The 27,348-nt window shown below is 47.5% G+C and overlaps 1 protein-coding gene across 4 annotated transcripts in view; it reads right to left on the reverse strand.

Annotated features, from left to right (window-relative positions):
* Positions 1–5,073: 5,073 nt before the first annotated feature.
* GBF1 (golgi brefeldin A resistant guanine nucleotide exchange factor 1) overlaps positions 5,074–27,348 on the reverse strand; it is a 118,456-nt gene continuing 96,181 nt past the window's right edge. Inside the window, exons 9-40 of one of the 4 annotated variants that reach the window (XM_028098584.2) lie at positions 24,355–24,502; positions 23,801–24,024; positions 23,102–23,267; positions 22,450–22,661; positions 22,014–22,112; positions 21,280–21,474; positions 20,873–21,062; positions 19,848–19,985; positions 19,426–19,514; positions 17,826–18,028; positions 17,230–17,353; positions 16,820–16,945; positions 16,469–16,551; positions 15,567–15,803; positions 15,186–15,279; positions 14,636–14,812; positions 14,243–14,307; positions 14,036–14,159; positions 13,763–13,834; positions 13,523–13,617; positions 13,113–13,266; positions 10,296–10,521; positions 9,630–9,790; positions 9,258–9,504; positions 8,941–9,134; positions 7,921–8,071; positions 7,700–7,830; positions 7,400–7,501; positions 7,010–7,123; positions 6,679–6,859; positions 6,387–6,515; positions 5,074–5,909 (exon numbers count right to left, since the gene is read on the reverse strand). In XM_028098584.2, the coding sequence (XP_027954385.1) occupies positions 5,629–5,909; positions 6,387–6,515; positions 6,679–6,859; positions 7,010–7,123; positions 7,400–7,501; positions 7,700–7,830; positions 7,921–8,071; positions 8,941–9,134; positions 9,258–9,504; positions 9,630–9,790; positions 10,296–10,521; positions 13,113–13,266; positions 13,523–13,617; positions 13,763–13,834; positions 14,036–14,159; positions 14,243–14,307; positions 14,636–14,812; positions 15,186–15,279; positions 15,567–15,803; positions 16,469–16,551; positions 16,820–16,945; positions 17,230–17,353; positions 17,826–18,028; positions 19,426–19,514; positions 19,848–19,985; positions 20,873–21,062; positions 21,280–21,474; positions 22,014–22,112; positions 22,450–22,661; positions 23,102–23,267; positions 23,801–24,024; positions 24,355–24,502 (4,932 nt within the window). In that variant the 3' untranslated portion in view covers positions 5,074–5,628. Of the gene's footprint in view, positions 5,910–6,386; positions 6,516–6,678; positions 6,860–7,009; positions 7,124–7,399; positions 7,502–7,699; positions 7,831–7,920; positions 8,072–8,928; positions 9,135–9,257; positions 9,505–9,629; positions 9,791–10,295; positions 10,522–13,112; positions 13,267–13,522; positions 13,618–13,762; positions 13,835–14,035; positions 14,160–14,242; positions 14,308–14,635; positions 14,813–15,185; positions 15,280–15,566; positions 15,804–16,468; positions 16,552–16,819; positions 16,946–17,229; positions 17,354–17,825; positions 18,029–19,425; positions 19,515–19,847; positions 19,986–20,872; positions 21,063–21,279; positions 21,475–22,013; positions 22,113–22,449; positions 22,662–23,101; positions 23,271–23,800; positions 24,025–24,354; positions 24,503–27,348 lie in introns of all 4 variants that reach the window. The other 3 variants (XM_028098582.2, XM_028098583.2, XM_028098581.2) reach the window with 3 other exon arrangements.

Here is a 27,348-nt window from a genome sequence, read left to right on the forward strand (position 1 = left end):
CCCCTGGAAGAGACCATCTGAACCTGAAACTTATTCTGTAAATGGCAGGGTCACAGGGGGCCAGACTTCCAGACCTGAGCTCCGGAGCCCTGCGCCAGGGAAGGTAAATGAGGGGTTTATCTGAGAGACTCAGGTCTTGCTCATCCATCACAGAGATTTGGAACATTAGAATTGGGAAAAGACATCCAAAATCTTTACGGTTCGGACTTCCTCCATTGTAGGAAATTGCCTTTTCTATAGCTCCCAACTCCGCTTGAACACTTTCAGTGGCAGCAAGATCAGTAAAGGATTTCATAAAGTACTGACTCTGGCTGAAGATCTGTGATAGGTAGAGTTTCTCTTTGGGGGGTGTCAAGAATCTCCATTCTTGGAGTTGTCCTCCCTTAGGCTCATGGTAGAACACAGGCTTTTGTTTCAGATTTTCCAAGCAATTTGCCCCTGACCTCCTCCTCCTCCTTCTTTTTAGCTTTTTTATTTATTCCTTTGAAAGAGAGAGAGTGAGCGAGACCATGAGTAAGGGGGAGAGTCAGAGGGAGAGGGACAAACAGACTCCCCGTTGAGCAGGGAGTGTGATGCTGCAGGGCTGATCCCAGGACCCCAGGATCATGACCTGAGCCAAAGGCAGATGCTCAACCCACTGAGCCACTCAGGGGCCTCCGCCCCTGACCTTAATAATGGATTTACAGGCCTGCATAGGTCTGCCTAAAAAGCAGACTGTTACAGCCCTTGATATGAGCTATTTCCTGTTATTTCACCCTCCTCTTCATCTTGCAAATGGAATGTGGCAAGTACTGTGTTAAGGTACTATTAGCATAAGTTCTTATTTTTCGTCCCAACAACCTTGGAGGTAAATATTACTTTTACTGATGAAGAAATTAAGGCTCAGAGAGGTGAAGTAGTGACCAAATACAACAGCTAGAAAGGGACAGAGTGAGAGTTCAAAATACCCAGTCTATTATTTCTAGGATGAAGCTCTTCCTTAAACTGATATAAAACAAAGCAGGCCGTTCCATCCCACTGTGAGCCTCTCAAATGAATATCATAAAATACCACCAAAAATGTTGCTGAAATCCAGGGATATTGTCTACTACATTCCCCTGGTGAACCAGATCCTTAACCCTTAAGTTAAAACAAAATGAGGTTAGTTTGGTATACTCCAACTTAGCCTGTGCTGGTTGCCAATGATTACAACTGTCCATTCAAAGCGCTCATAAACTACAATCTGGAATTGGCATGAATTCTTCCAGTCCCCACAACTGCCTCTAAAAGAGCCCCTAGAAGTTGAGCTATTTCTAAATATAAGATTCTGAGCTGTAATTTATCTGAAGATTTTTAAAGAAGAAAAACTCTATTATAGAAAATTTCCAACATAGGGCGCCTGGGTGGCTCAATCGGTTAAGTGTCTGCTCAGGTGGTGATCCAGGGGTCCTGGGATGGAGCCCTGCACTGGGCTCCCTGCTCAGCGGGGAGTCTGTTTCTCCCTCTCCCTCTCCCCCTGTTCCCGTTTGTACTCGTTCCTAAATAAATAAGTAAATAAATAAAACCTTTAAAAAATTTCAAACATATAGAATAGTATGATGAGCCCCCATGTATCCATCAGTTAGCTTCAACAATTCCCAACGTTGGGCCTGGAGATTTTAACTGGTTCAAAGTAGTTTATTGTCAGTTGCTATAGCCTCATCTACCTAGGATTAAGAAACCTCTTCGCCACTAATTTCCAGCCTAATTATCTGTTCCTGTACCTAGCCCTAGCACTACACTTGGCCCAAAGAAGAGGCACCATAAATTCACTCCATTCATTCACCAATAGTGAGGGCCTACTCTAGAACACAATGTCTTTGTTTATAGATAAAAAATCAAATGGATGGTCACTTGGTGATAAGGGCTAGCAGAAAAATTAAGTAGGCAAAGAGGTAGTAACAAGGCTTTTCTTTGTAGCCGTGGAGGGAAGGCTTCTCTGATGAGGTAACATTTGAACAGTGCCTTGAAAAAAGTGAGCGAGTGATGTGGCTATGGGAGGGAAACGCATTCCAGGAGGAGGGAATAGCAGTGTAAAGTTTCAATATGAATGTGTTTGGTATATCTGAGAAAGCAAGAAGCTTAGGTAGGTGGGATAAAGTAAGAACTTTGGACTCTGTTCTGGATGAGATGTAAAGCCTTTGAGTGGGGGGGCGTCTGGGTGGCTCAGTCAGTTGGGCGCCTGTCTTCGGCTCAGGTGATGATCCCAGGGTCCTGGGATCGAGCTCCCGTCAGGCTCCCTGCTCAGCGGGGAGCCTGCTTCTCCCTCTCCCTCTGCTGCTGCTCTCTCTCTCTTTCTGGCAATAAATAAATAAATAACATCTTAAAAAAAAGGCTTTGGAGGGTTTTGAGCAGTGGAGTGAAAATGATATATTTGTTTTTTTAGATATAATTTATTTATTTGAGAGAGAGCGAGCAGGGGGAGGAACAGAGGGAGAGGGACAAGCAGATTCTGCACTGGGCATGGAGCCCCATGCGGGGCCTGATCTCATGACACTGAGGTCATGACCTGAGCTGAAAAGAGAGTCAGGCACCCAACCAACTAAGCCATCCAGGCATCCCAGCATGACATGTTTTAAAAAGATACACTTCACTGTGTGGAGAGTAGAGAGCATATAGGACTAAAATGAAGGAGGGAGACCAGTGGTCCAATAGATGATGGCTTGGACTTGGGTGAGAGTGAGTGAGGATAGTGAGAAGTAGTCACATTCCAGATAGATTTGAATGATAAAAGCGACAAGACTTGCTGAAGAACTGGATGTAGATATGAGAAGGGGTTGGGGGAGGTTTGGCATGAGAACCTGGAAGAATGAAGTCCTTTAGTGACATGGGGCACAGTAAGGGAGGAGGAGATTTGGGGGGGATCAAAAATTTTTCCTTTAAGTTTGTTATATTTGAGAGCCTATGAGGCATGCAAGTGGAGATGATGAGGGGTAGTTGGACAAAAAGTGGATGGTATTTAAAGTCTTGACAGCAGACAACATCACCCAGCAATTGACTGTGGAGAAAGAATTTGAGGACCAAGGGTTGAGCCCTGGGGTGCTCTGATGTTCACAGGCTATGGAGATGAGGAATGAGGAGGTGCCAACAAAGGAAATTTAAAAGGTATGGCCAGGGGTGCCTGGGTGGCTCAGTCATTAAGCGTCTGCCTTCAGCTCAGGTCATGATCCCGGGGTCCTGGGATCCCTCAGCATTGGGCTCCCTGCTTAGCGGTGAGTCCGCTTCTCCCTCTTCCTCTGCTGTTCCCCCTGCTTGTGCTGGCTCTCTCTCATAAATAAATAAATAGATAGATAGATAAACAAATAAATAAATATTTTAAAAAAAATAAAGTTATTCCTCAGTTGAAGCCCAGGGGCTGAGTGGTTCTTGCTTACTCACGGCCACTCATCTCCCAAGCAGTGAACCCTGAACAAAATTAAATACCCGAGGGTTCAAATACCCACATTTTTTGTTGTTCTTAGCATTTTGGGGGAGGCAGGCGGAGGTGTGTGTCCATTGTAGCTAATTCTGTAATTCATCCTTCCTGATATCATTATGTGCTTAGAAAATTCATTTATTCTTGGTTGTGCATCTCTTTCTAGTTTTCTAGTTAACTCTTAGCTCACTAGGTAATAACATGTCCCTTCAGATGCTGAATGTTCTAGTTTTTTAAAAAGATTTTATTTTTATTTGAGAGTGAGTGAGAGATATCACAGAGGGAGAAGGAGAAGCTGACTCCCTGCTGAGCAGAGAGCCCAATGTGGAGCTCAATCCCATCACCCCAAGATCATGACCTGAGCCAAAGGCAGACAGACGCCTGACTGAGCCACCGAGGTGCCCCTCAACCTTTTATTTCTTAAGAGCTATGGAAAATGTATGTAGCTTGGAAGGGTTTCCATACCACCACCACCACCACCACTTTGGAATTGAGAAGTATCATAGGAAAGACCATGAGGTTTAGAGTGAGGCAGACCTAGGACTTGGCCTCTCTGAACCCGCTGCCTCATCCGTTAGAGTAAACACCTCTACACAGTTGTGTGGCCAACGCACTTACTGTTGACACATATGGTGCTCCGACAATGTCACTTCTCCACGTTTGGTCTTAGGTCCCTAGCTTTCCTCTGGACTTTCTGAAATCTGCTATCCTGGAGTTCTCCTGCTACCGTGGAGACCAACATTTTCCTCTGGGTCACACTGTTACTTTCCTAAAAGTTGTTCTGTCACTTCCACATCACCGAGTCCTTCTGTATTGATTAGAATTGGGGCCTGAATATTAGCTTCTTCTGTAGCTTCCTTTGCCTTCTCAGGGATAACATTTGTCAATAACATAAGTCATGTATGTGTCAGCAGATCTTTCCTTAAGAGAATGAGACTTCCGACAAGTGTTTTATTGCAACCCAGTGGGGAGAGGGTCAGTTTGCAATCATTCCAGCTTCTTTCCAGTATTTGCAGACTGAGGGACACAGACTTGTCATATTCTTTTGTCCACAGGATGACCTTCAAATTCCTTTGCAGTAGCCAACATTATCTCCCCCATAGGAAAACATAGGAAAGCTTCGAAAGACAGCACTTGTGGAGCTCAGATGGGAGAACAAAGACATCTCAGCCGAAGCTGAGGGCCCTAGTGTCTACCTGACTGAAGACCCAGGCCTTTCAGCACTCATACAGAAAAGTACAGATCAGGAGTGCAGCCATACTCCTAATTTTCCTAGGGACGGGGTCAGGCAAGGCTTCTGGTCAGTGTGGAAACCAGGCATGGTCTGGACTACCTGGGTAGAAGGAAGGGAAGAGGGAAAAACTAGTGTAGGAGGTCACATGTCAGTATTTTTCCACATGAGGCTGTTACCATTTCCAAGGTACCCTTTCCTACACGTGTGGAAGGCACTTCCTGAGGTCTAGACACCCAGCAACATCCAGGTGGTTGTGCTGAGCAAAGGCGAGTCCAAGCTCCTGATTGATCATTGGCCAGACTGTTGGTAGGCTCAGCCTCACTTCTGTTCACGCAAGGCCCAAGCCCTAGGTATCCCAATGACATGGTGCCCATAAGCTCAAGAAGGAAACCAGAAGGTAAGGCAGTGACATTGGTACTAAGACATTTATTACATCATAAAAAGTCCATTGTCTTGTTTTTCCATATGTACATGTCCCTCTGTCCAGCCCCACCTGCCAACCCTCCATGGTGCCAATCAACTTTCCAAACTGACAAATTAATAAAAGAGGAAGAATTGGAGGAGGTGGCCCAGCGCTGATGGGAGTGAAAATGGGAGAGGGACACAAAGTGCAGAGTGGTTGGCTTGGCTCTCAATGCCTGACCACGGGCAGGAGGGGCTTGAGGACAGGTACTACAGGGTTGGCACAGAGGTGCCTCCCCAGGGCTGCCAGGTTGCACATGATACCTGAATGTGTTCTTAGGTTAGACCCCCAGGAATGGAGAGCTGAGGAAGAAGGTCCCCCATCCTGATTGTGGGTCCTAGGAGGGGCTATAAAACTTCTCTTTTTCAGGTCCCTATCCAAGTAGCAGTAACAGCAGCTCAGGCTGGGCCTGAAAAGTTTGTGCCTTGGGGACAGCTGGAAGGGTGGGTGGGGACAGTCTGGTAGGAAGTACTGGTCCTAATCTCTGAGGGGCCTGCCTTAGTTGACCTCGGAGGTGGGCATGGGGTCTGTGGAGCGGGGTGTGGCCAGGAGGGGCACTGGTGAGGTGGCCTCAATGAGAGCAGGGTTGAGGATGATGGGCAGAGTCATGGGTGGTACGCCCACCTGCAGTGGGGAGGCCAAGGGCTGCAGGATTAGTGGGGGCTGAGCCAGGGAAGGAGGCCCATCTGGAGTAGGGCTCAGTCTGCTGGGGCTAGACACCACTGGTGATCCAGGGGAGCTGCTGTTGGCAGGTCGAGGGCTCTCAGGTTTCTCAAAGTCTACAGGGAGAGCAAGGGGCTGGTCAGACTCCTTTACATTCCCCAGCTGGCTTACCTAACTGCTGTTTCTCCCCATTCCTGTGAACAAAATGACCCCTATCAGGCTAAGTAGTTGGGAATCTCCCCTTGAAACTCATTCAAATACCCAGCTATCTTATATCTACCTTCTAACTCCTTCACTTCTTACCTCTAGTCGGGTAAGTTCTGATCTGATCTTTACTAGAATCCCCAAAGGGCAACCTCTGCACATTTATTCCAAGTTCCTGATACAGCCTTCTCCTTCCAAGCCTGAAAATCTCAAGCAGGTAACTCATCATAGCTTATTTGGCCCTGCCATTTCCCACAGGAAGAACTCGGGTTCCCTCCTTCCCCTGGCTCACAGCCCATGCTCAGCAATAATCCCAAACTACCCTAGGCCTCCTCTTAGGCTTCCTACTTCCTGCTCAACACCCAGGAGGCTAGCTCAAAAGGACTCACCACAGGCCCCCAGCTCAGAAGGCATCTCTGGGGGAGGTGGATGGCCAGGTGTCCTTGTGTCCCCAGCAGCAGGAGTCATGTGGGCTGAGGCCAGAGATTTTTGGGCATGTGGCTCCATGGGCATGGGGTCTGGGGAGGGCAGAAAAACCAGGTGGCAGCTCTTAGTGTTTTCTTTCAAGCACAGCCCTGGCTACCCACCAGTCTTCCCACTGATACGAGTACAGAGAACTAATTATTAGCTGCAGACTCTTTGATGGGGATTCTTTTGACAAAGCTGAACTAAGCCCCCTACCCTGGATGACAGTCTGCTTGAAGAGCTCATCTCGTAGGTGGGGCAGAAAACAGTCAATGCGCTCCCAGGTGATCTCCCAGAGGGCTGAGGGGCTGCCTCCTCGGGCATCTGCATTGTGGAAAATCTCTGCTGTGTCCATCACCAGAAGCATGTTCTTCAGGGACTCAGGGATGGCCTCTGACTGTTGGTGGCAGTGGGACCATGTAAATAGGAAAGAGGGCATGGTGGGGATATGGTGAGGAGGAGGCAGCCACCAAGGGCAAAACAGCATGTCTTCCCAGCAGGTGGGAGAGGAAGCAGGCAGTGGGAGTTGGGCTGAGGTAGAACATACCAGTAAGTCACTGGAGCCCGCGTGCATATACTTGTCCATGAAGTCCAGAATGGTCAGCCAGAGGGCCGCAAAGGTAGAGAGTGACAGCAGTGGAGACAGGTGCTGCAGGAAGACCTAAGGCCCGCCAGCCCATTTTAGTGAAGGGTCGGAGCTATCCACATCCCTCTCTAAGGCTGGGAGGCAAGCCTGCCCTATCTTGTATAGGAATCCTAAATCAGAGATTCCTCTGAATTCCAGAATCCTCCCAGGTCCCTGGGTCCTGATGAGTCTCCATAGCTGGGGGTCCCAAGCACCCACACTGCATCTCCAGGTCCTAGGAGAAGACCTGGCTTTCCTCCTCGCAGAAAGGCAGGTGGGGGAGAGTGGGTAGATGAGGGTGGTGAGCGGTACCTTGGACAGCAGTGTGGAAGCCCTCATTCGAGTCTCCTCCATCCCGCCCACATCTGCAGGGCTGATATTCTCCAAGAGCTTGGTCAGTAGAGGAAACAGCACCTGGTGGGTAAAGAGCCAATTTGTCCCTAACAGGTAAGTTGGCAGCCTTACTCCAAGGCAGCCAGGGGCTGGGATGGATAAGCACAGAGCAGAAGGAAAGGTAGGATGCAGACTGAGGACTGACATTACGGGCTCTTCAGGCTGCCCAGTTCTCCCTGTCTTAAGGATTTGAACTTTAAGACTAGAGGGAAGTCCCACCTTGTTAAAACAGGACTCCCACTCCAGGGCATCTAGCTTTTGCAGATCATGTACCAGTAGTGCTCGCTGTAGATAGGTCAGTGCCTGCATCCGCACCTGGCGCCGGGCATCACAGCACAGGCAGGCGATGCCTGAGAGTGAGAACAGGCTCAGGATCCTTCAGGCATCCCAAGTTCCAGCTCCACCTCTGCCCCTGCCCTGCCTGCTCCCCTGAGGTTTACCCTGCAGTAATGGGCACCAGCAGTGGGCCCAGAGAGTGCGGGAATCAGCTTCGATCTTCCGGCCACCTGTCTCTAGGTGGCGCTGCTCCTCCGCCCAAGAGCTGTAGATCGAGGCCGCTCGAGTGTGCAGGGTGTGCATCAAGTCTAACAACTGGAGTCACAGGAGGGGCAGGAAATGAGCTGCGGTAAGGTCTGGTTGATGCCCCCAACACTATCCCTCACTGAGTCCTCAAAGGAGCCCCTTTGTCACACCATACTCTACCCCTCACCCCTCTTTCTCCTCGACTTCATGAGCTGGTTGTCCCCTGCCAGCCAGTGTTTCCCAAAGTTGGGTATTAATCCTAGTGGAGGAGATATAAGGAGGTGTGTGGAATGAGTGTTTAATAACAATGAATTACATGGTGAAAAAGGTATTTTCAATTCTCTTTCATACCTTCTGATGACAGATAAAGCCTCATCTTGTTAATTTCATTTTAAAAACAGAAAGCAAACCTCAGGCTCAGAGGCTTTGGTGGGCAACAGTGTCTGGTCAACTTTAACATTTTTTGTTTTCATAATTTTTCTAAGGTTATTCTATTTAAGGCAATTAGTTCTCCATTTTTTTTAGTGATAAAAACTCTGCTCATAAAATAAACTTTATATGCCTTGAATAGACAAAGAATTCTGGAAGGATAGACAAGAAACTGGTGGCAGCATCTACGTCTGGGGAGGGGAACTTAGCAGCTGGGGGCAGGAATGGAATAGGACTTACTTTTATCTGTTTACCTTTTTGTACTTCTGAACTTTGTACCACATGTATATATTACTTATTCAAAACATAAATCTTAAATATTAAGCAAACAAAGATTTACAGTGGTCTTGGATAGGGGAACACTGTGGAAGTGGTGGCTGAGGGCCTGGGTTGGAAAACATAGGCCCTTCCTCTCAGCCCTGGCTGTCCCTGGCCCTGCCCATACTCCCAATGTCAGGGGCAGGGAGAGGAGAGCAAGTAAAGGATGCCATACTTACGTCCTGACTGACCTGTAAAGACACCGTATGGTAGCTGGCAGGCACACCTTCATCCTCATCATCGTCACTATGCCCACCCCGAGTGGCATGTTGGCTGGAGGTTCGAGGCCGCCGAAGTACTGAGCCTTCCTTGGATTTCTTCTTGAAGCGGTTTCCTTTGCTATCATATTTGTGACTCTTGCCACGTTTTTCCTGGGACTTGCACCCTGAGCAGAGTCAGACCCAGGTCACATTTCTACATCACAGACACAGATGGCCTACCTTTTCCTCCCTTTCCCCCATATATTCACATGGCTACTCCCCAGCTGCCCCTTCATTGGGTAACCCACCGCCATTCAGACTGGCCTCCACAAAGATGCGGAGAGTCTTGACGCAGAGCTCAAAGTTGTCAGGTGTAATGTGGGCAGCATCACGCACGATGAAGGACAGAGATTCTACACATTTAAGCAGGGACTTAGTATCGTGTGGCCCGAGGTCCAGCCCCACTGTTAGGCTGTACTGGTTGACCAGGGGTGAAGGGCCTAGCCGGCTGGGCCCAGGACCTGGCTTGGAGTTATCGATGTCATCCTTCCCCACCTGTAAAGTACACAGAGTTGCTGGGAACGAGCCTGATCTTCCCTTAGATGCCCTCCCGGAGGACGAGGAATCTTTCCCACAGGCCAAGGAGGGAAGACTCACCCACTGCCCATATGCTCACTCACCACTAACCAGCCACTGTTGACCACATCAGCGTCTGTGGCTGATCGGTGGATCTTGCCAGGCCTGCAATGGTCAGCGTAGACCTCTGAATCAGAAGTGTATCCTCGGTCCAGGCTCACATCATTCTGATGGTAGGATGGGAGTTCGCTGTCTGATTGGGCCCCTGAGTCAGCAGGGAGAAGGGCAGAATCAGGGTGGAAATGGGGACACTGGGATTAAGGATGATTTCAGTTCTAAGAAATAGGTGCTGAAGCCTGGCCTCTCCTCTCTCTTGGTCCAACTTAGTTTCAGCCCTCTCACCGGGGCTGAAGGATGGTCTGGATAGATTCTCTCTTGACCAAATGGGGCAGTAGGCTAATTTGGGCTCCTGATGGCATCTAGTAGCAGCTGTCAGGGGATGGGGGTGGTGGGGAGGACATAGTTTCTGAGAAAATAGTCCTCAGGACAGTAGGAAGCCTAGTGTCATAGACATCTATGTTGCCTACTAGCCTTCATACTGTTTAACCCATGAGTGCTGGGGAAAGGCCAGTGGGTATAGGAAGCTCTGGAAGCAGATGGCGGAAATCAGGGGTGTTTAATCTGCTAAATACAATTTTGTTTTCCTGTCTCAACCCCTGGGGCCATAACTGTTTATCTGCCAATGAGGGTCTCCCTGGGAAAGGGCTTACCAGCATCAGGTCCATCAGCCCTGGCTGTGGCCTGCAGGGCAGCTGGAGGCTTTACACCTGAGCCAATGCATTCCAGCAGTGTGAAGAGGGTGGCCCAGTCATCACCTGAGTGGATGTTGGCTGCGTTGGTCTTAAGGAGTTCATGGAGCCCATAGGCTACCTGGTGACTGACTCGGGACAGCACGCTGGGCTTCATTAGCAGCAAAATGCGCAGGGAGAGCAGCACCTGGGTGGGTGGGTAGGGAGCAGGAAGTGGGCACACAGCTTCTTGTCTGGACTTCTTCCCCACCAGTTTCCTTAGGCCAGTGAGGATGGTTTGGCTAGGACCCACCTAAGAGTACTGCTGCTGGTCTTTTCTTCATTTTTTTTTTTTTTTAAGATTTTATTTACTTTTTTGAGAGAGAGAGTGAGCCCATGAGTCGGGGGAGAGAGAGGGAGAGGGAGGGAGCCCAATTCAGGACTCAATCCCAGAATCCTGGGATCATGACCTGAGTCGAAGGCAGATGCTGAATGGACTAGCCATCCAGGTGTCCCTTCTTTAGTTTTCTTTTAATTTTTTTTTTTAAGATTTTTAATTTGGGGTGCCTGAGTGGCTCAGTTGGTTAAGCAACTGCCTTTGGCTCGGGTCATGATCCTGGAGTCTTGGGATCGGGTCCCGCATCAGGGTCCCTGCTCGGCGGTGAGTCTGCTTCTCCCTCGGACCCTCCTCCCTCTCATGCTCTATCTCATTCTCTCTCTCAAATAAATAAAATCTTTAAAAAAATTTTTTTTAATTTATTTATTTGACAGAGAGACAGAGAGAGAGGGAATACAAGCAGGGGGAGTGGGAGAGGGAGAAGCAGGCTCCCTGCCAAGCAGGGAGCCCAATGTGGGGCTCAATCCCAGGGTCCTGGGATTACGAACTGAACCGAAGGCAGCCACTTAACGACTGAGCCACCCAGGTGCCCCGTTTTTTTTAATTAAAATTTTTATTGAGCTGTAGATTCATATGCAGTTGTAAAAAATTATACAGCGGGGTGCCTGGGTGGCTTAGTCAGTTAAATGTCCAACTCTGGATTTCGGCTCAGGTCATGATCTCATGGTTGTGGGACTGAGCCCCACGTTGGGCTCTGCACTTGGCAGGGAGTCTGCTTGAGATTCTGTCTTCTCCCTCTGCCCCTTTCCCCACTCATGTGCACATGCTCTCTCTCAAAATAAATAAATAAATCTTAAAAAGAAAAAAAGAAATAATACAAAGAGATCCTTTGTATGCTTTGCCCCCTTTACCCCAATGGTAACATTACGTAAAATTATAGTAAATGATAAGTGATACTGACATTGATACAATCTACTGATCTTATTCAGTTTCCCAGTTTTACTTTACTCATATGTGTATGCACGTGTGTATTAAGTTCCACATAATTTAATCACCTAATTTTAGGTCTGTGTATCTTTCACTAGTCAATATGTTGAATAGTTCCACCACCACAGGATTCCTCATGTTGACCTTTTAAAAACAATCCCATTTATATAACGTTTTTGAAATGGCAGAATTTTAAGTTATGGACAGATTGCCAGGGGTTAAGGTTGGGGGCAAAAAGAGGCACGCCCCTAGAGTATAAGTTCTTAAAATTGATGAAGTCTAATTTACCAATTTTTCCTTTTATGGATTGTGCTTTTGGTGTCAAGCCTAAGAATTCTTTTCCTAATGCTTGAGACCATTCTAGACTTATCCCTAATGCCACCTGTTAGATTCCTCTAGCCCTGTGGTAGATAACCGGACTCATGCTTTGGGACACTAAATGTACTGTCTTTTCCTACTCCTGAAGATAATCTCCTAGGTTTCTTCCTAAAGGTTTCATAGTTCTACATTTTACATTTAAATCTATGATTCATTTTGAGGGGCGCCTAGGTGGCTCAGTCGGTTAAGTGTCCAACTCTTAATTTTGGCTCAGGTCATGATCTCAGGGTTGTGAGATCCAGCCCTGTGTCAGGCTCCCTGCTCAGCAGGAAGTCGGCTTGAGAGTATGTCTCTCTATCTCCCTGAGTCTCTCTATCTCCCTCTGCCCCTCCCCCTACGTGTTCACTTTCTCAAAATAAATAAATAATTTTTTTTTTTTTTTAAATTTGTCAAAGAAAACACATAAGCAGGGGGAGAGGCGGGCTGAGGGAAAGGGAGCAGCAGACTCCCTGCCGAGCAAGAAGCCCGATGTGGGACTTGATCCCAGCACCCTGGGATCATGACCTGAGCCGAAGGCAGATGCTTAACGACTGAGCCACCCAGGCGCCCCCTTTTTTTAAAAATTTACATTCAAGTTGTTAACATATAGTGTAGTGTTTGAGTAGAATTTAGTGATTCATCACTTACATATAATACCCAGTGCTCATTACAAGTGCCCTCTATAGTGCCCATCACCCATTTAACCCATTCCCCCATCCACCTCCCCTGTGTGATTTTTCGTGTTAATCTTATATCCTGTGACCTTGCTGAACTCACTTATTAGTTCTATGCTGGCTGTCTTTTATACCTGAGCCAAGAGATCTCAAGAGGGTCACTAAGCATGAGAACCAGCAAACCAGGTATAGGGCTGACACTACCACAAGGCAGTAGCCATCCAACCTTACAGAGCAGATTCATAGGAGCCTGCAGAGGTGCTAAGTACCAGCTTCATACTTGAGACCATTCTAGACTTATCCCTAATGCCACCTGTTAGATTCCTCTAGCCCTGTGGTAGATAACCGGACTCATGCTATGGGGTACTCGGGCCATACCCATAAGTGACACTGTGGCTTTAGTCCCCTGCATACTTCCTGCCCTCCAGGCTGTACTCTGCTTACCTGGCCACTGATCTCTTCTCTTCGGAGTAGTCGAATGGCCAAGCGCAGCAGCCCCACCACTGCCCGCTCTACAAGGAAGCAGAAATCCTGTGCCTGGACACACAGGTGATATAGATGGTCTCGGACAGTCTGCCACACACAACCCACACGGTCCCTGAGGAACATAAGGGTGAGGACAGTCTCAGTTGGAGAGGCCACTGGGCAATAAGTCTCTCTTTTTGATCCAGGTTAGGCCTTTCAGGGCCTCATTGGTATTATACCCTAAGCAGGCAGGTATAATAAATAAACTTCTCCACTGCCTACAGCTTCATGTGCTTCTTGCCCCTAAAGCCCACTCAGCAAGATGGCTCCAGTCTTCCATCCCTTTGGCACAAGCCCAGTATGAGGCCTGCCTAAAGACTGCCTTCTACCTGTTCTCCAGTACAATCCTCAGCAGCATCTCTAGGCAGAAAGCAGCATCCTCCTCATCATATGTCTCTTCATCTGGTGTCACTGAGACCAGAGCCTAAAGCACAACAATAGCAGGAGAGCATGGAGAAGTCAGTCACTGGCCCTGCCCTGACAGAAATTAAGGCCATCACCAGTGTCCCCACCCCCCTCCCAGACATAGCCAGCCCTTTCTTCCCCCCTCTTCCATCTTCACTCTGTACCTTCATGAGCTCCTGCAGTGACTCCAGCTGAAGGAACTTGCTTTCTGTGATCATCTTTTCTGGATCACATTGCTAGAGGGGATACAAGAGGGAGGAGGGTCAGTGACAAGGGCTGGAGGGAAGAGAATGTTCCCAAGAGCTAGGGAGAGAGGACAAAAGGTGTCAGCTCTGGTCATAAGCCCTGGATGATTCTACTCTTCAGTTTCTAGGGCAGCACCTATCCAGTAGGGAGGGATCTCGGCTTGTTTACCAAGGTTAGGCAGAAGCAGTTACCTTGATACAGTCCAAGGCCGCTCTTTTGGCCTCTTGGTTCTCAGTGGATGGGCCCCGCACACTAGATTGCTCAGTACCACTTAGTGTCAGCCAGCTCACAAAGCTTAGTACTGTCGACTCTCCCCTATAGAAAGAGTTCAAACCTTGGTGAGCTCCATAGTTCCGACCCTCCTTCTCCAAGGCCTTTGGCCTCTGATCTGCCCTTACCGATTTGATGGTGTCTCCTCCCTCTGTAGAGAGATCTTGCCATTGGGATCCACAAAATCTTCTACCTGGAAAATCAGGTCAAGAATAATTTCCTTCCACATGACCTTTGCATTTTCTGCTTCTCCACACAAAATTCTCTGGCTTTCTTCCTGTAGCTCAGTGCCACACACTCCTGACTGGGCCCCCTACAGCTGGTGACTGGCAATGGCTCATATCAGCCTTCTTTTACAGCTATCCCCTCGCCCAAGATCTGTGGTCTTACATTTAAGGTGTTCCTGGTAAGCTTCAGCAGTCACCAGGCCCAGTGCTACTCTCAACCACTTCCATACACAGATAGCACATAGTTTATGAGCTTTTGCCTTTTATTGTCCACTAATTTCCTGTAAGAATTACCTCCACCATAGCTTTGGGCAGCAGTTGGGCTCGGAAGAGCTGTAGCATGGCCTCCATGATATTCTTCCAGCCCTCCCGCAGGATGTCACCATGACGATGGGCCAAATGGAATACTGTCTTGGCTGCAATGTGGGCTTTGGGGTTGCTTCCAAACACACTGGGAAGGTTCTCAATAGACTGAAAAGGAAGATAAGAAAAGGCTTAGGGTCTGGAAATGTCTGGAAAGGAGATCTCTTAGGCCTTTACCTATAGTTCCCCAAGGGTCCTTCTGCTTGTTATGGTTCAATCCCCCCTAATACTGGTAGGAAGGGCTAACCTGGTTAAGGCCTTCCCCACTGATGCACATCTCCTCTCCCATCCCAATTGCATGAGGTGACACTATTCTCATCCCAGGGGGGTGTGAAACAGAAATGGCCTAAGTGCTACTGTAGTCTAGGGGGAGTGAAAGAATATGCCAAGGGAAAACAGCTCCACAGATAAGGATAGATTCATGGCCAAAAGAGAGGTCCTCCTTTGTAACTCTAAGTACACAGTTCTTACCCCTGCTCACCTCACTGCTAAGAGCTGTGAATTTGCACAGAGATATGATGAGATTGTCAAACACATCGCTGAGGCCATAGTGGGCGGAGATCATGGCGCACTTCCTGTAATTTCACATTCCAGAAACAGAGTGAGTCACTGGAAGGCCAGGCAGCCCTTCCAAGTCCCTGAGGAGGCTTACTTGGGATTCTTCCCCAGTCAGTCCCAGGAAGAAACCTTTTACTCTTCAATCTGTTTAAGACTGAGCTTTCCCATGCTTCAGCCTCCTTTCAAAAACTCAGAGAAAACCCATTCTAATAAAAATATAAGTAGGAATCAGAAAGGCATGGAGGCAACCATGTTTGCCCAGAGAGGTGAGAGGAGGTCAAGACCAAGGCCACAGCTGGGCTACCTGAAGCCTGAGATGGCTTTCTGGATGATTGTCTCCTCAAGGCTTTTGTCAAAGACATAAGAAAGGGCAGCAATAGTGGGGCCCCATGTCATGGTGAAGAGGTCAAGATCATAGCTGCCAGCAGGCACACGAAGGAATATGCCCTCTGGGGTGGCACCTCGATGAAGCAGCACATTCCACACATAGTTCTCCCGAACCAAGCCTGTCTGCTCTTCAGGCATCACAATTTCCTCATTCCTGTCAGGAGGTAAAGGAAAGAGTAGATGCACTGCTGCTAACTGGTTCCAAACTAGGACAACAGGTTTTGCCCATACTGGCACAGTCCATCAATGAGAGGTCACCAAAAGTGCAGCTCAGTGGTCTGCTTCCTACCCACTAGTGGGACCAGGGAGAAAAAAAGGAAGCACCTAGTAATCCCCCATAATCTCAAAGCCCTATCTCTAACTGGGGCCTTTAGTTCTGTAGTGAGATCTCCATTCTTCCTGAGTATGAGAGGATGAACATTTCTCTCTACCCTTTCTGATTTACAATAAAAAACTAAGTGCCCCATCTTTGATCTCTGACCCAAACCTCACCTTCCAGTGCCCATCTTGGGTTCTCTACCAGCTTCAGAATGCATCTTGTGAGCTGAACAGGAAAACCCAGATGCTTTGGGTTCAGAAAATGGGCCCATGATATTCTACTTAGCAGGGGCAGTTTAGATCCTGGCTCAGAGTACTAGAGCTCTAGTACTATTCAGCCTTCTTTAAGGAATAAATGGGAAGAGGGGCTGCCCAGCTGAGTCTCAAGGCTAAATCCAGGGCATATGAATCATCGAAGTCTGATGGAACTCTAAAATCTGGAAAAGGAAGCAGTGTGCTTCTGCTTAATGAGATGCCCAACTATTCTCCACAAATACTCACTTGATGGCATGGTACATGTCCTCCAGGATGTCTTGCTCAAAGTCCTTGCCTCCATTCACACCTTTTAGGTTTTTTCGAAACTCCTAGAGACAGGCCAATAAGCTTTTCCCCCATATGTCAATGCTGAAGCCCACTTAAAGAACTCCTGGGTCTACGGTAAATAAGACTAAGGAAACAGTAAGTGAAAGAGCCCACATCCCTAACCCAGTTATTTTCCTGGATTGGCCAGCCCTCCCTGATTCCCTTGGACAAACTCTGTCCATTGTGCCCACTGGAAGATCCCATGTCCTTCCTGCTATACCTCCAAAACTGTGCTGGATCCTCTCTGCCTTGGCTGGGATCCAAGCTTACCTCTAGAGTCATGGGTGCATTCTGTTTGCGAACGTTGTGGTTGTGCTGGTCAGTATTAAGCATGATGACAGCATAGGCCAGGGCAAAGCAGGCATCGCTATTGGCAAATGGGGAGCCATTACAATTCTGAAAAAGCAAAGACCCCACCTGTATCAATGCCCTTCTCTGGCCAATCAAACCTTCACTACCAACCCACTGGCCAATGCTGGGTACACAGGGGGGCTACCAGCCAGAAAGCCTCCAGCCTCTTGCCAACTCCTTAACAGAAGCTGATCTCTCTACGGAAAGTTCGCTGATGTTGCTCTCAGCCTTCTTAGGAGACAGCAGCTGGGTCCTTCAGTTGGAGCCATAAAAACCCTCCAGTCAAATGAACCTGGGATGCTGGGCTCAGGCCCTCCCACTCTACTCACTCTCCAATGCTCAGTGAATGCCTCCAGCAACCTCTGGATGACTGGTGCTTCCCCAGGTAAGCGGAAGGCTTCCAGGTAGAGGCGAAGAGCTTCATCCAGCCGTAGACCCTGAAAGCTGAAGGTGCTAGAGGGAAAGGAAGAAGGACAAAGAGGCTAAAGATATATAAGCTGCAAATGTTGGGCTCCCTATTAGCTCTAGTCCCTCTAACCTTCTCATATTGGAACAGAGGAGGCTGAAGGCTCTAGCAAAGGGGAACAATCTTGTGTGGTCATCTCTACACAGACTAGAATCTGGTAACTCCTAATTTTAGTACTTTCCACATCAGTGCATTCTTGCCTGGAAACCTCATCCACTAGAACCTACCTTGTGCTCAGGAACCCTGTTCTACCCCTTTGCAATGCTCTCTATGCAGAATGGAATGGCTCCCAAAGCTATCTTGCTGGAGACTCTTTCAGGTCCAACAGACATAAGTCATGGGAAGAGGAAGAGTGTGTGACCTAGGTCAGCAGCAGGAACTGACTAAGACTATTTTGAGGGAGGGATGCCTTGCCCTTTGATCACCAACTATGTCCTCCATTTCTTGCCACTTCCTCACCTCACAAAGCTCTCCAACAGGTCAATGTTTTTGCGGTCACTCACAAACTCTCCAATCATTTTCTTGTCCAGCCGAGGGTTCTCTCGGAGCCACTGGGCTACCTCTGTGTTGTCCATTGGGATGGTGAGGAGGCCTTTCTCCTGTAGAAACTGGATCCCCTTCTTTGGCTTCTGGTTGAACTGCTCTGTGCCAGTGATTAGCAGCTGGAGGAGAGATACCAGAGGTGTCACAAGCTGCTCTGCTCCTAAACCAGACAAGGCCAGGCTGAACTCCATCATGGTCCACAGCTGGTCATCTAATGGGCTCCTAGGATGTGGTTCTAAGTGACTCCAAAATTAAGGCTGGATCATACCAGCCCTAGCTCTTCCCAATCTTCATGTCTAATTAGAACTGGCTGAGGAACTGGGGTGCCCGGCTGGCTCAGTTGGTAAGAGCATGTGACTCTTGATCTCAGGGCTGTTAAGTTTGAGCCCCATGTTGGGTGTAGAGATTACTTAAAAAATAAAATAAAATACATAATTTTTTAAAAATTGCACCATAAGAGGCACCTGGCTGACTCAGTTGGTAGAACACGCAACTCCTGATCTCAGAGTTGTGAGTTCAAGCCCCACACTGGGCATGGAGCCTACTTAAAAAAAAAAAAAAAGAAGTAGCAGCAGGAGCAGCAGGAGCAGCAGCTGAGGAGCTCCTTTTCACTCATTTTCTGAGTTCTCAAGATGCAGCCCTTCTCCACCAACTTGGCAACCAGGCAGAAGTAGAAGAGAGACTAGAGAAGGTTCTCTTTCTTCCCGTTTTTTTAAAAAAAATTTATTTATTTGTCAGAGAGAGAGAGCGAGCACAAGCAGGGGGAGCAGCAGGCAGAGGGAGAAGCAGGGTCCCTGCTGAGCAAGGAGCCCGATGCGGGACTCGATCCCAAGACCCTGGGATCACGACCTGAGCCGAAGGTAGACGCTTAACCAACTGAGCCACCCAGGCGTCCCTCTTCTCTCGAGTTTTATAGCCATCCTGGCATCTGTTTATAGCCTAGCTTGGATTTCTCTTCTTTCTTCAGTTTTCCAACTTTTAAAGACAAAGTGAACTACGATGATAACTCAACTTTTTGTCTGTTGAGTCACAGCCCTGCAATCAAGGGGACACATAAACCAGTCATTTAGGCTGACCATAAGAGGAAGAAAGGGTTAGACAAAAGGTTTTCTGTGTTTAAAAACAATTTTTTTTGAACTTTTCTAAAGCACCAGATAAATGTCAATTCCCTTACACTGCCAATCCTTACCCCAGAACTCGAGATGGCCAATAACCTCCAGTGACCCACATGATACCAGGTCCCAGGCTCTTGTTACCACCAGTAACAACTGGCTCTCACCTAGGGCAGCATTTGCCCAGGGGCACACAACAGGGTATGCCTAATTACATGGCTTAGAAGTGAAGGCTTTCAAAGGAGACTGGGTGGTTGCTGAAGTCCCAACAAATGCAAAGATTAGCCTTGGGAAACCGTTCAATGAGCTGCTACACTCTCCCTTATCCTCTGGGACAGAAACCCTGTAAAAGACACCTAGACAGAGGCAGGCAGAGGCTAAGTTCTGGAGATAGCCATACACACCTTCTTTTTGTTTTTAATTTCAATCAGTTCCCGTGGATCTGGCAGGAGACAGGAAAATCGAGGTGGCTTCCGGGTAAACTTTTTGTCAGCTAGGAATGGGAGATGGGAGGGAGAAAAGGAAAAACTCATAAGACCGCTTTTACCAATATAATGGCTTTTGGAAGGTTGCCAATATACTCTCTAGTGAAGAAAGAGAATGCCTCAGAAATTTTCTTGTCTTCATCAGTCTTCCATGTTCCTAGAAGTCCTATCTTCTAGGGCTCCAAATATTTTACTTCCTCCCTCCATGTTTGAGGGCATGGGTGAGCAGTCAAGATGCACTCACGTACTGCCTTACGTGTCTGTGCCCCGCCCCCTTCCCTCTGCTCTCCACCAGACCCTACAGTTGAGGGGGCTGAGGATCATGGACACCCAGTACCCACCCCCAGAGTCAGCAGCGTCCTCCAGATCACTGCATCCTGGCTTCCCATGTTCTGCTGACAGCCGTCCACCTAGCAGATGTAGGCCTGGGATGTCTGGGGCTATGCCTACAGGTTTCCCATCACTGGCTGTTCTTTCAGCTGGTAAAAGAGAAGAAAATAAATGAAGATGGGGTAAGAAATCAAGCAGAGCTGCAAGAGAAGTTATGTATTAGGCCAAGGAGACCTGGATAGGTCCCACATAGACCCACACAGGTCACCAGGCCTGAAGACAACAAACCTAAGCCGAAATAAGTAGTCACTGTCCCAGGTTCGTCAAGCATTAGATTCTAATTTAATAGAGATTACCTAGTCCCAGTCTCTGATCTTCTGCAATCTCAGTCTCAAGGGGATGTCAGAGAAGATTAATCAGGGTGGAAGCAGATACTGGGAGTGGGGAAGGTAGGACCTGGACCTTTCAGGAACAGAAATCCTATATCCTTTAATCTAGGTTCTCTTTTCTCCCCATAAAGAAATAATTATACTCCTATGTTGTATACCTGAAACTAATGTAACACTGTATTTTAACTATGCTTTATTTTATTAAAGATTTTATTTCTTTCTTTTAGAAAGAGAGTATGTGCACACACACATGAGCAGGGGGAGAAGTAGAGGGAGAGGGACAAGCAGACTCCATGCTGAGCGCAGAGCCCAACGCAAGGCTTGATCCCACGACCCTGAGATCATGACCTGAGCCAATACTGAGTTGGTTACTTAACCAACTGAGCCATCCAGCTGCCCCCATTAACTATACCCTAATTAAATAATAATAATTCTATAAGAAAGCCAAAGTGTGGAGGATAAGAAAAGGACAAGTCCATGAGTCTTGCTAATATGCCTGGCCAATGATTCAAACCACCAAACCCTGGAAACACAGAATTGGGAGAGCCCCCAGAGGAAGTGATATAACGGCTGGAGAGAGGATTCAGTGAGTAGAGAAGTGATAAGCATAGAAACCTGGGATCCTCAAAGAAAGAAATGCCTCTCACTATTGCTGGATTCTCGGGAGCCATCTACTGCCTCATAGCCAGGTCTGGCTGCTTCTTTCTTCTCTTGCTGGGTAAGATTGTTGAGGACTTTGGCCTGGCAATGGGCCTCAGTGCTGTCAATCACTGTCAACAGGGCATCAAGAGACAGGAGGTGTGTTGTATAGAGCTGACCAGACACAGGGAAGGCATTCTGGAAAGTAAACAAATCCAGTAGACTTGAGGTGAGAATACTTTACACTTTATCCTTTTCCAAAAACCCTGAAACCGCCTGTAACTTCTACATTGTCCTGAGAAAATGCCTTTCTTCTTCCTGTTCCTCAACTCTCAAGTGTTTCGCACCCCGCATATAGTATGCTCACTACCTCCTTAATAGAGCCTTTCTAGAGGCCAGTAATAATGCTCAGCACCTTGGACAGCAGCTTGGTGAGGTCTTCAAAGAGGTTCGAACAGTAGTAGTCACAATCATAGTTGATATAGAGCTCAGTGACAAAACTGGGGATGTGCCAGAGCTGCACAATGGCCTCCAGTGCCATCTCCTTCATCTCATAAGGCATTTTGGGGTTCTCCACAGTGATGATCTCCATGAGCTTTTTGATGTACATCTGGCAATAATCCAGTAATAGCCATTTGGGTGGGGAAGGATTCAAGACAGGAGAAAAAATTAGACAGGTAAACCATTAAACAGAAGAAGGAGAAGCCCAGCTGGGAGGCATGCATTAAGAGACCCTTAGAAGTATTCTATCCTTTTTGGCCTCCATGTTGGGGGAGGCCTGGCTCTCTACCTCACACCTGATCCAAACCAAGTTGCTATTGTCCCTCTTTGTACTCTCTATGTGAGCCTGACCAGTTTGACTCGCTTGCCTGTGCTGCAGAAGAACTGCTAGGCAGAAAATCATACCCACTCATGGTGAGGTTGTCCACCAGTCCTCGTATTTGGCTTCTCTCATTTTATAGCCAGCCAGTTTCCTCTGGGCTTCCTTAAATTTCTCCACCAAAGAGGTCAGCCAATGAACCAAACTATGGAAGTTAAAAGCACTGTCTACAGGAGCCCCTAAATCCCATCCCTGCAGAATGACAGAGCTGGCCACATTGAAGATGCCATAAATCTTTTTTTTTCTTCTTCCAAGTTCAATACACTCACCTCCAATTGGAACTTGAGGTGCTCCCTCATGCTTTCAAACAGCAGGAAGCATACCCGCAAGGAAGCAGCATAAAGGTTGAGTCGCTCTACACTGAGCAGCTGGAGATCAGAGTAGGGTTAAATCATTAGCTTTCTGAACCTATGGCTCAACCAAGAGAAAAGCAGGAGAGCAAACCGTGTGAGGTTGCCACTAAGGTCCTGTACTCTAAGGGACTCGGTATCTAGCCATTCCCGTATTTCTCTTTGGCTGCCAGAGTCCCCAGGGAACTAATAGTGTCCTTCTGATAATGACCACTGGCCAATTGGGGAGGGAGGTTCTTTTCTGGATCCTATACTTTTTGCACCAATCAGCCAAATGTCCCTGTGCACTCCTGGTCCTTAAGAGACCCTGAAAAACAGCCAGGGGCTCAGAGACCCTCTAGAAATCCAGTCTTACCTGGAGTAAGTGGCGGCACATCTCATCCTTGATGAGGCCCAGGAGGGTTTGGCACTGGGCTACAGGGGCTGATTCAAGAGCTACTGTCAGCAAATGCAGTCCCATGTGGATCATAACCTCTGAATTGTGGCGGTCATGTGGATTGGTCAGGGAGATGAGGAAGCGGAAGAGCTCACGGATGCACGGAAGACCATAGGGGACCAAAGCTGTACCTAGGGAAGGCCAGGAGTAGAATGGGATTGCTAAGAAACAACTGGCTTGACAGCTTGGCCTGGCCTGCCCTGCATTATACAAGGCAATTTCAGATAAGTGATTCTCTTCAAGGAAAAAAAAAAGTTTTCTTTCTGGGGAGGTAAGGTTACTCTCACTTATTGAAGGCAATCAAAATTGATGATCCTACCTTCTGTTAAAAGTCCCAAGTTTTCTATTCTTCCCTCTCACTTCCTACTGTCCACCAAAGTCCCTCTCTGTATAAGTTAGAGAAGGGCTCCATCCAAGCCAACAGTCCTCTGGCTTGATTCCATTTCCTGACCAGAAAATGGCCTAGAACCTGGACCAGAAGACACTTTGGGTCCAAGATGGTCTAGATTCAGGACGCTTAGTGGGCAGGATGGGGGAGGTGAACAGGCAGAGGCTGCCTGAGAGAACTCACCTTCCTTCTGGGAGGACTGTGTAAAGCGCACACCCCGGGGATTGACATAATCCATGTCATGGACAGAGGCAGAGTCAGAGTGGTCAGCAGGGGACGTGCACTCCTCTAACACTTCGGGGATGGATTCCACGGATGCTGACTGGGCCTTTTCCACATGGACCCCTTCCTGCTAAGACCAGTAGCAGGGAGATAGGAAGAGGGATGAAACAAGAGCAACTTGGAACTTATTCCCCCAAAGTGCCTATGCTCCAAGTGTCTCTAATGGACTGCAGGTGTAGGGCCAGCTCACTGGGCTTATGAATCAACGCAAGACTCAAGGTGGCTCAGGGCAGAGTATGATGAAAGACTCAGAAAGCACCTCCTGAGGCATCAGTGACCTAAAGTGACTAGAACTCTAGAGGCAACAGAGGCTCTCTTAGGCTTGGGGTTTAGATCATTACCTTCCAGACAAAGCTATGGCCATCTCCCTCACCTCTGCCAAGTACTACCTGTATGCATGACTTCATAAATCCCATGAGCTACCTCTCACAGTAAGTCTTGCTGTGGATTTTCTACACAGCATAGCTGATTCTAGAAAACAAGAAATAACCCCCTACCCCAACCTTCTTTTGAGCCAAGGCCTGGACAAAGGATGCAAAGGATCAAGCCAATTCCCACAGGAGAAGACTAGAGAGGGGCATTTAGAAATCAAAGCCATACCTGGGGGTCAGGCTGCTCAGGAACGCCTAGCTCACTGCTGCCAGGCTCTGTAGCTGTGCTATACCCTGGAGAGCCAGGTTGTTCCAGGTCAGTAAGGTCCTCCTTGGAGGTGGTCTGGGAGGAGAACTCCAGGCCACTGTCTGTAGAGGGGCTGACGACCGCTGAGGCAGCTTCTGAACTTGCAGAGGAGATGGGAGTGGGCACATCAATGAAGGGCATGCCCCCTGCCAAGCAAAGTAAGTAAGGCTTGAAGATGAGACTCTGTGCAAAACACATACCCTCCATGGCACCAGGGGCTCTGTTTCCTAGACTGCATAATTATCTCTGTAAACGATGGTCTCTAAAGTAGTCAGAGTCCCTCTGGAAGGAGAACAGCCTTAAGTCACTACAGAATTGCTAAATGGTCACAGTCTGAACAGACCTGGAGTCTTCCTTTTTGCACTTAGCAGAAAGACCAAAGGCCCTCAGTTGGCTGGTTTTCAACATTAAAATCCCCAAGAGAGGAAGGACATTTTCTTCCATCCTAATCAGGGGAAACAACCCAGGGCACTCACCAGTGGGATTAGAGGATAAGGTGGTTCCATTGGGGGTGGGCAGCTCTGAACCTGATGTGACTTTGGTCATATGGCGCAGAGGCCGGGGGGATCTCTTCTGTTTCTTCCACTTGGATGAATCACTCATGCCTCCTGCTCTCATTTTCAGCTGGAAATAGAATACCTCATTAGCATTGGTATTCAAACTAAGATTCTTTCCCTAGAAATCTCCCTTCTTTTATTCCTATGGTCCCTAGAAACAGACTATATGTCACATCTGTGCTAAAGAAAAATCTAGACCATCAGAGCACATTCCTACTCCTCTAACCTGGTTTCTACATCTGCCACTTCACAGATCAGCCTGGCAGCCTCCTAAACATTCTACTTTTAGGCTGATCACGCATTACTCTGCTTCCCTGAGTCCTGGGTGGCAATCCTAAGTCCTGTAGATGGTGCCCTCTTGTAGAAAGGGTGAGGGCAGAGGCTTCTTTGACCGAAGCTTCAGATCTACAGGTCCTGGATTCCTGGGCTTTATTCAACTACCTGTAGCACAGCCTCCTACTCCAACTATGGTTCTCTCAACTATGAGAGTCTACACTTTCCCCGTCACACTCTTAGCTTTCCCACTGCTTCGTGAACTGGGCCTAGATTCTAAACATATTCCTGGCTCTCTGAAATTTTTGCATCAGATTGGTCAAAGGCTCATTCCTTGGAGTTAAGGAAGGAGTGGTATCCCAGCCGATTTGTGGAGTTAAGGATGGAGGGTCATGTCATGCTGCTGTTCTGCTCTCTACTGCTCCCAATTTTGGTATATCACTGAGACCTGTCCTCACTGTTGGGTCTTTCTAGATGCAATTTTATGTTTTTAAGTGGTAAGGCTACTGATTTCTTGGACGCTTGCTCTATTCCATTTCCTTCTCTCCTGCTGTATTTCCATTTCTCCTATAGCTTCCTTTTAGTCACAAAGGAAAATCTCTAAAACCTATTGTGGGAACTATTCTGAGATATAAGTTTTTATGTATTTTCTCCACCCTAAGTTCACAGCTACTTTGTTTAGGCCCATTTTGTTTTCCTAGTCTTGATACCTTCTGTTAGGGTTTGAAACCAGTCCCTCTACAGTTACACCATACTATTCCTAGACTGATGGATCATCCCTGGACAGGGCAACAGTAATGGTCCAGGAACCATCAGAATGCCTCTAAGAGAGTAGAAGCATTCTTCCTCCCTGCCTCTTTCTAAAGGCTGAATATACCCATGCTATCCTTCGCCTGTTTGATTCCTTCTAGTATTTAGATAGGCCTCCTTCCTCAACCTCCCCCGAGCCCTCCCGAACACTGATAACCACTGATCCTGTGCTTAGAAACCACATAATTCTTCCTTCCTTACCAACAGCTCCACACAGAAAGGAAAGAGGTCCAAGAGTTGAGTCCTGCACCCAGCTCTTACTAACACAGCAACAGCCTCACACTGGATTTACACTTCTTGTCCCCCCATCTCCAAAATGCCTACAGTAAAATGCCTAGCATGGAGCTTCAAGTGCTCTGAGCACTGTGGCTACACAGGAACCAGGGTGCTCTCTCCAGTAACCACTGAAGCTCATCTGTAGCAAGTTCATGGTAAAAAGAATGTTCTGGGAGTAAGAGTCAGCCAAATATACAGTCAAGAAGCTCAAGAGATCAATGAGAGAAAACAAGAACCTCCTGACGTTATCAGCAATTGTTACTGAGGTCCAAAAAGTACTAACATCTGGATCCACTTTTGTGAGCTATCTTCTCTCTAGGTGGCCTCCTAATTTCAGGGACTCTAGGTGGTTCTACTTCCACGGAGAAGCCAGTCACTCATTGAGATTCCTTCCTACACTAGGATTAGTCCTTCCTGTCTCCTTTTCTAACCTCTGCAAAGCTAGCTCCAACGTGATCATTTCAATTAGTATTCTCTGTCTCCTGGCCAGAGTAGGAGACGAGAGGCTGCCCATTCTCACAAATGCCTCAGCCCTTAAAAAGTACAGTTATGCTCCCTTGTCCTAAGGTTCTAAGGTTGGGGCTGGGCAGTAGGTGTTCATGGAACCCTACAACACCTTATCCATATAACTCTGCTCCCTGTTATGCTCTCTATCCTAAGGTTCTAAGGTGGGGGTGGGCAGTAGGTGTTCATGGAACCCTACAACACCTTATCCATATAACTGTATTTCCAAAGGGCAGTATAAGCTTTACAAAGAAAGGCCCTAGGTTAATAATCATGGCAAAACGCTGGGAAGCTATTAAAGAGAAATGCAACTTGTGATGAGTCAAGCACACAAATTTATTTAATTTTAATTAAATAAATTAATTTAATTTTAACTGTACAGACACACAGTTCTTTTTATTTAATTAACTGTACAGACACACAGTTCTTTTTATTTTCAATGACCTGGGCTATCCAGCTCCTTCCCATCCATCTAGAGTCCTAACTCTTGGAATAAGTCCTTTAATGTTAACTAAGAAAAAAAAGAACCCAACTAGATGGATTTTCCTTTCCCTCCAAACCCAGTTCAAGCGTCCAAGTAGAGTCAAGACTGTGCTTAAGCTCCATATGCCGGCCGTGAGACAGGAGACGGTAGAAGGGGGAAGGGTCTTGCTTAGAGGTCACTCACAGCTCCCCTAGAAATGGTAGATATTAAACCTCCTACCAAGATGTCAGCAGGACCCAGGCCCTCCACCTAGGCTCACTACATGATGTATCAGCAGTTCAAAGCTTCCTTCTGCCTCCAGGCAACCAAATGCCCCAGGAAAATTCCCAACACTGCAAAGCTACAAACACATGCAACACTTCCAAAGCCATGCTGTGTTACTAGGGAGGGGTAAGTTGTGCTTTTGCACAATGGAAATGGGACCCAGGTGTTATATATACATACATACATATATATATGTATATATATATATATACACACACACACATATATATACACATATATATATAAAATAAACATTTAAATAAATTAAAAGGAGGAAAGGAGAGGGAGAGGGAGAGAGACCT

The sequence above is a fragment of the Eumetopias jubatus genome, unplaced genomic scaffold (assembly GCF_037043125.1).
Source record: "Eumetopias jubatus isolate StellerSeaLion01/CBP00866 unplaced genomic scaffold, mEumJub1_p1.0 scaffold_17, whole genome shotgun sequence".
Lineage (NCBI taxonomy): Eukaryota > Metazoa > Chordata > Mammalia > Carnivora > Otariidae > Eumetopias > Eumetopias jubatus.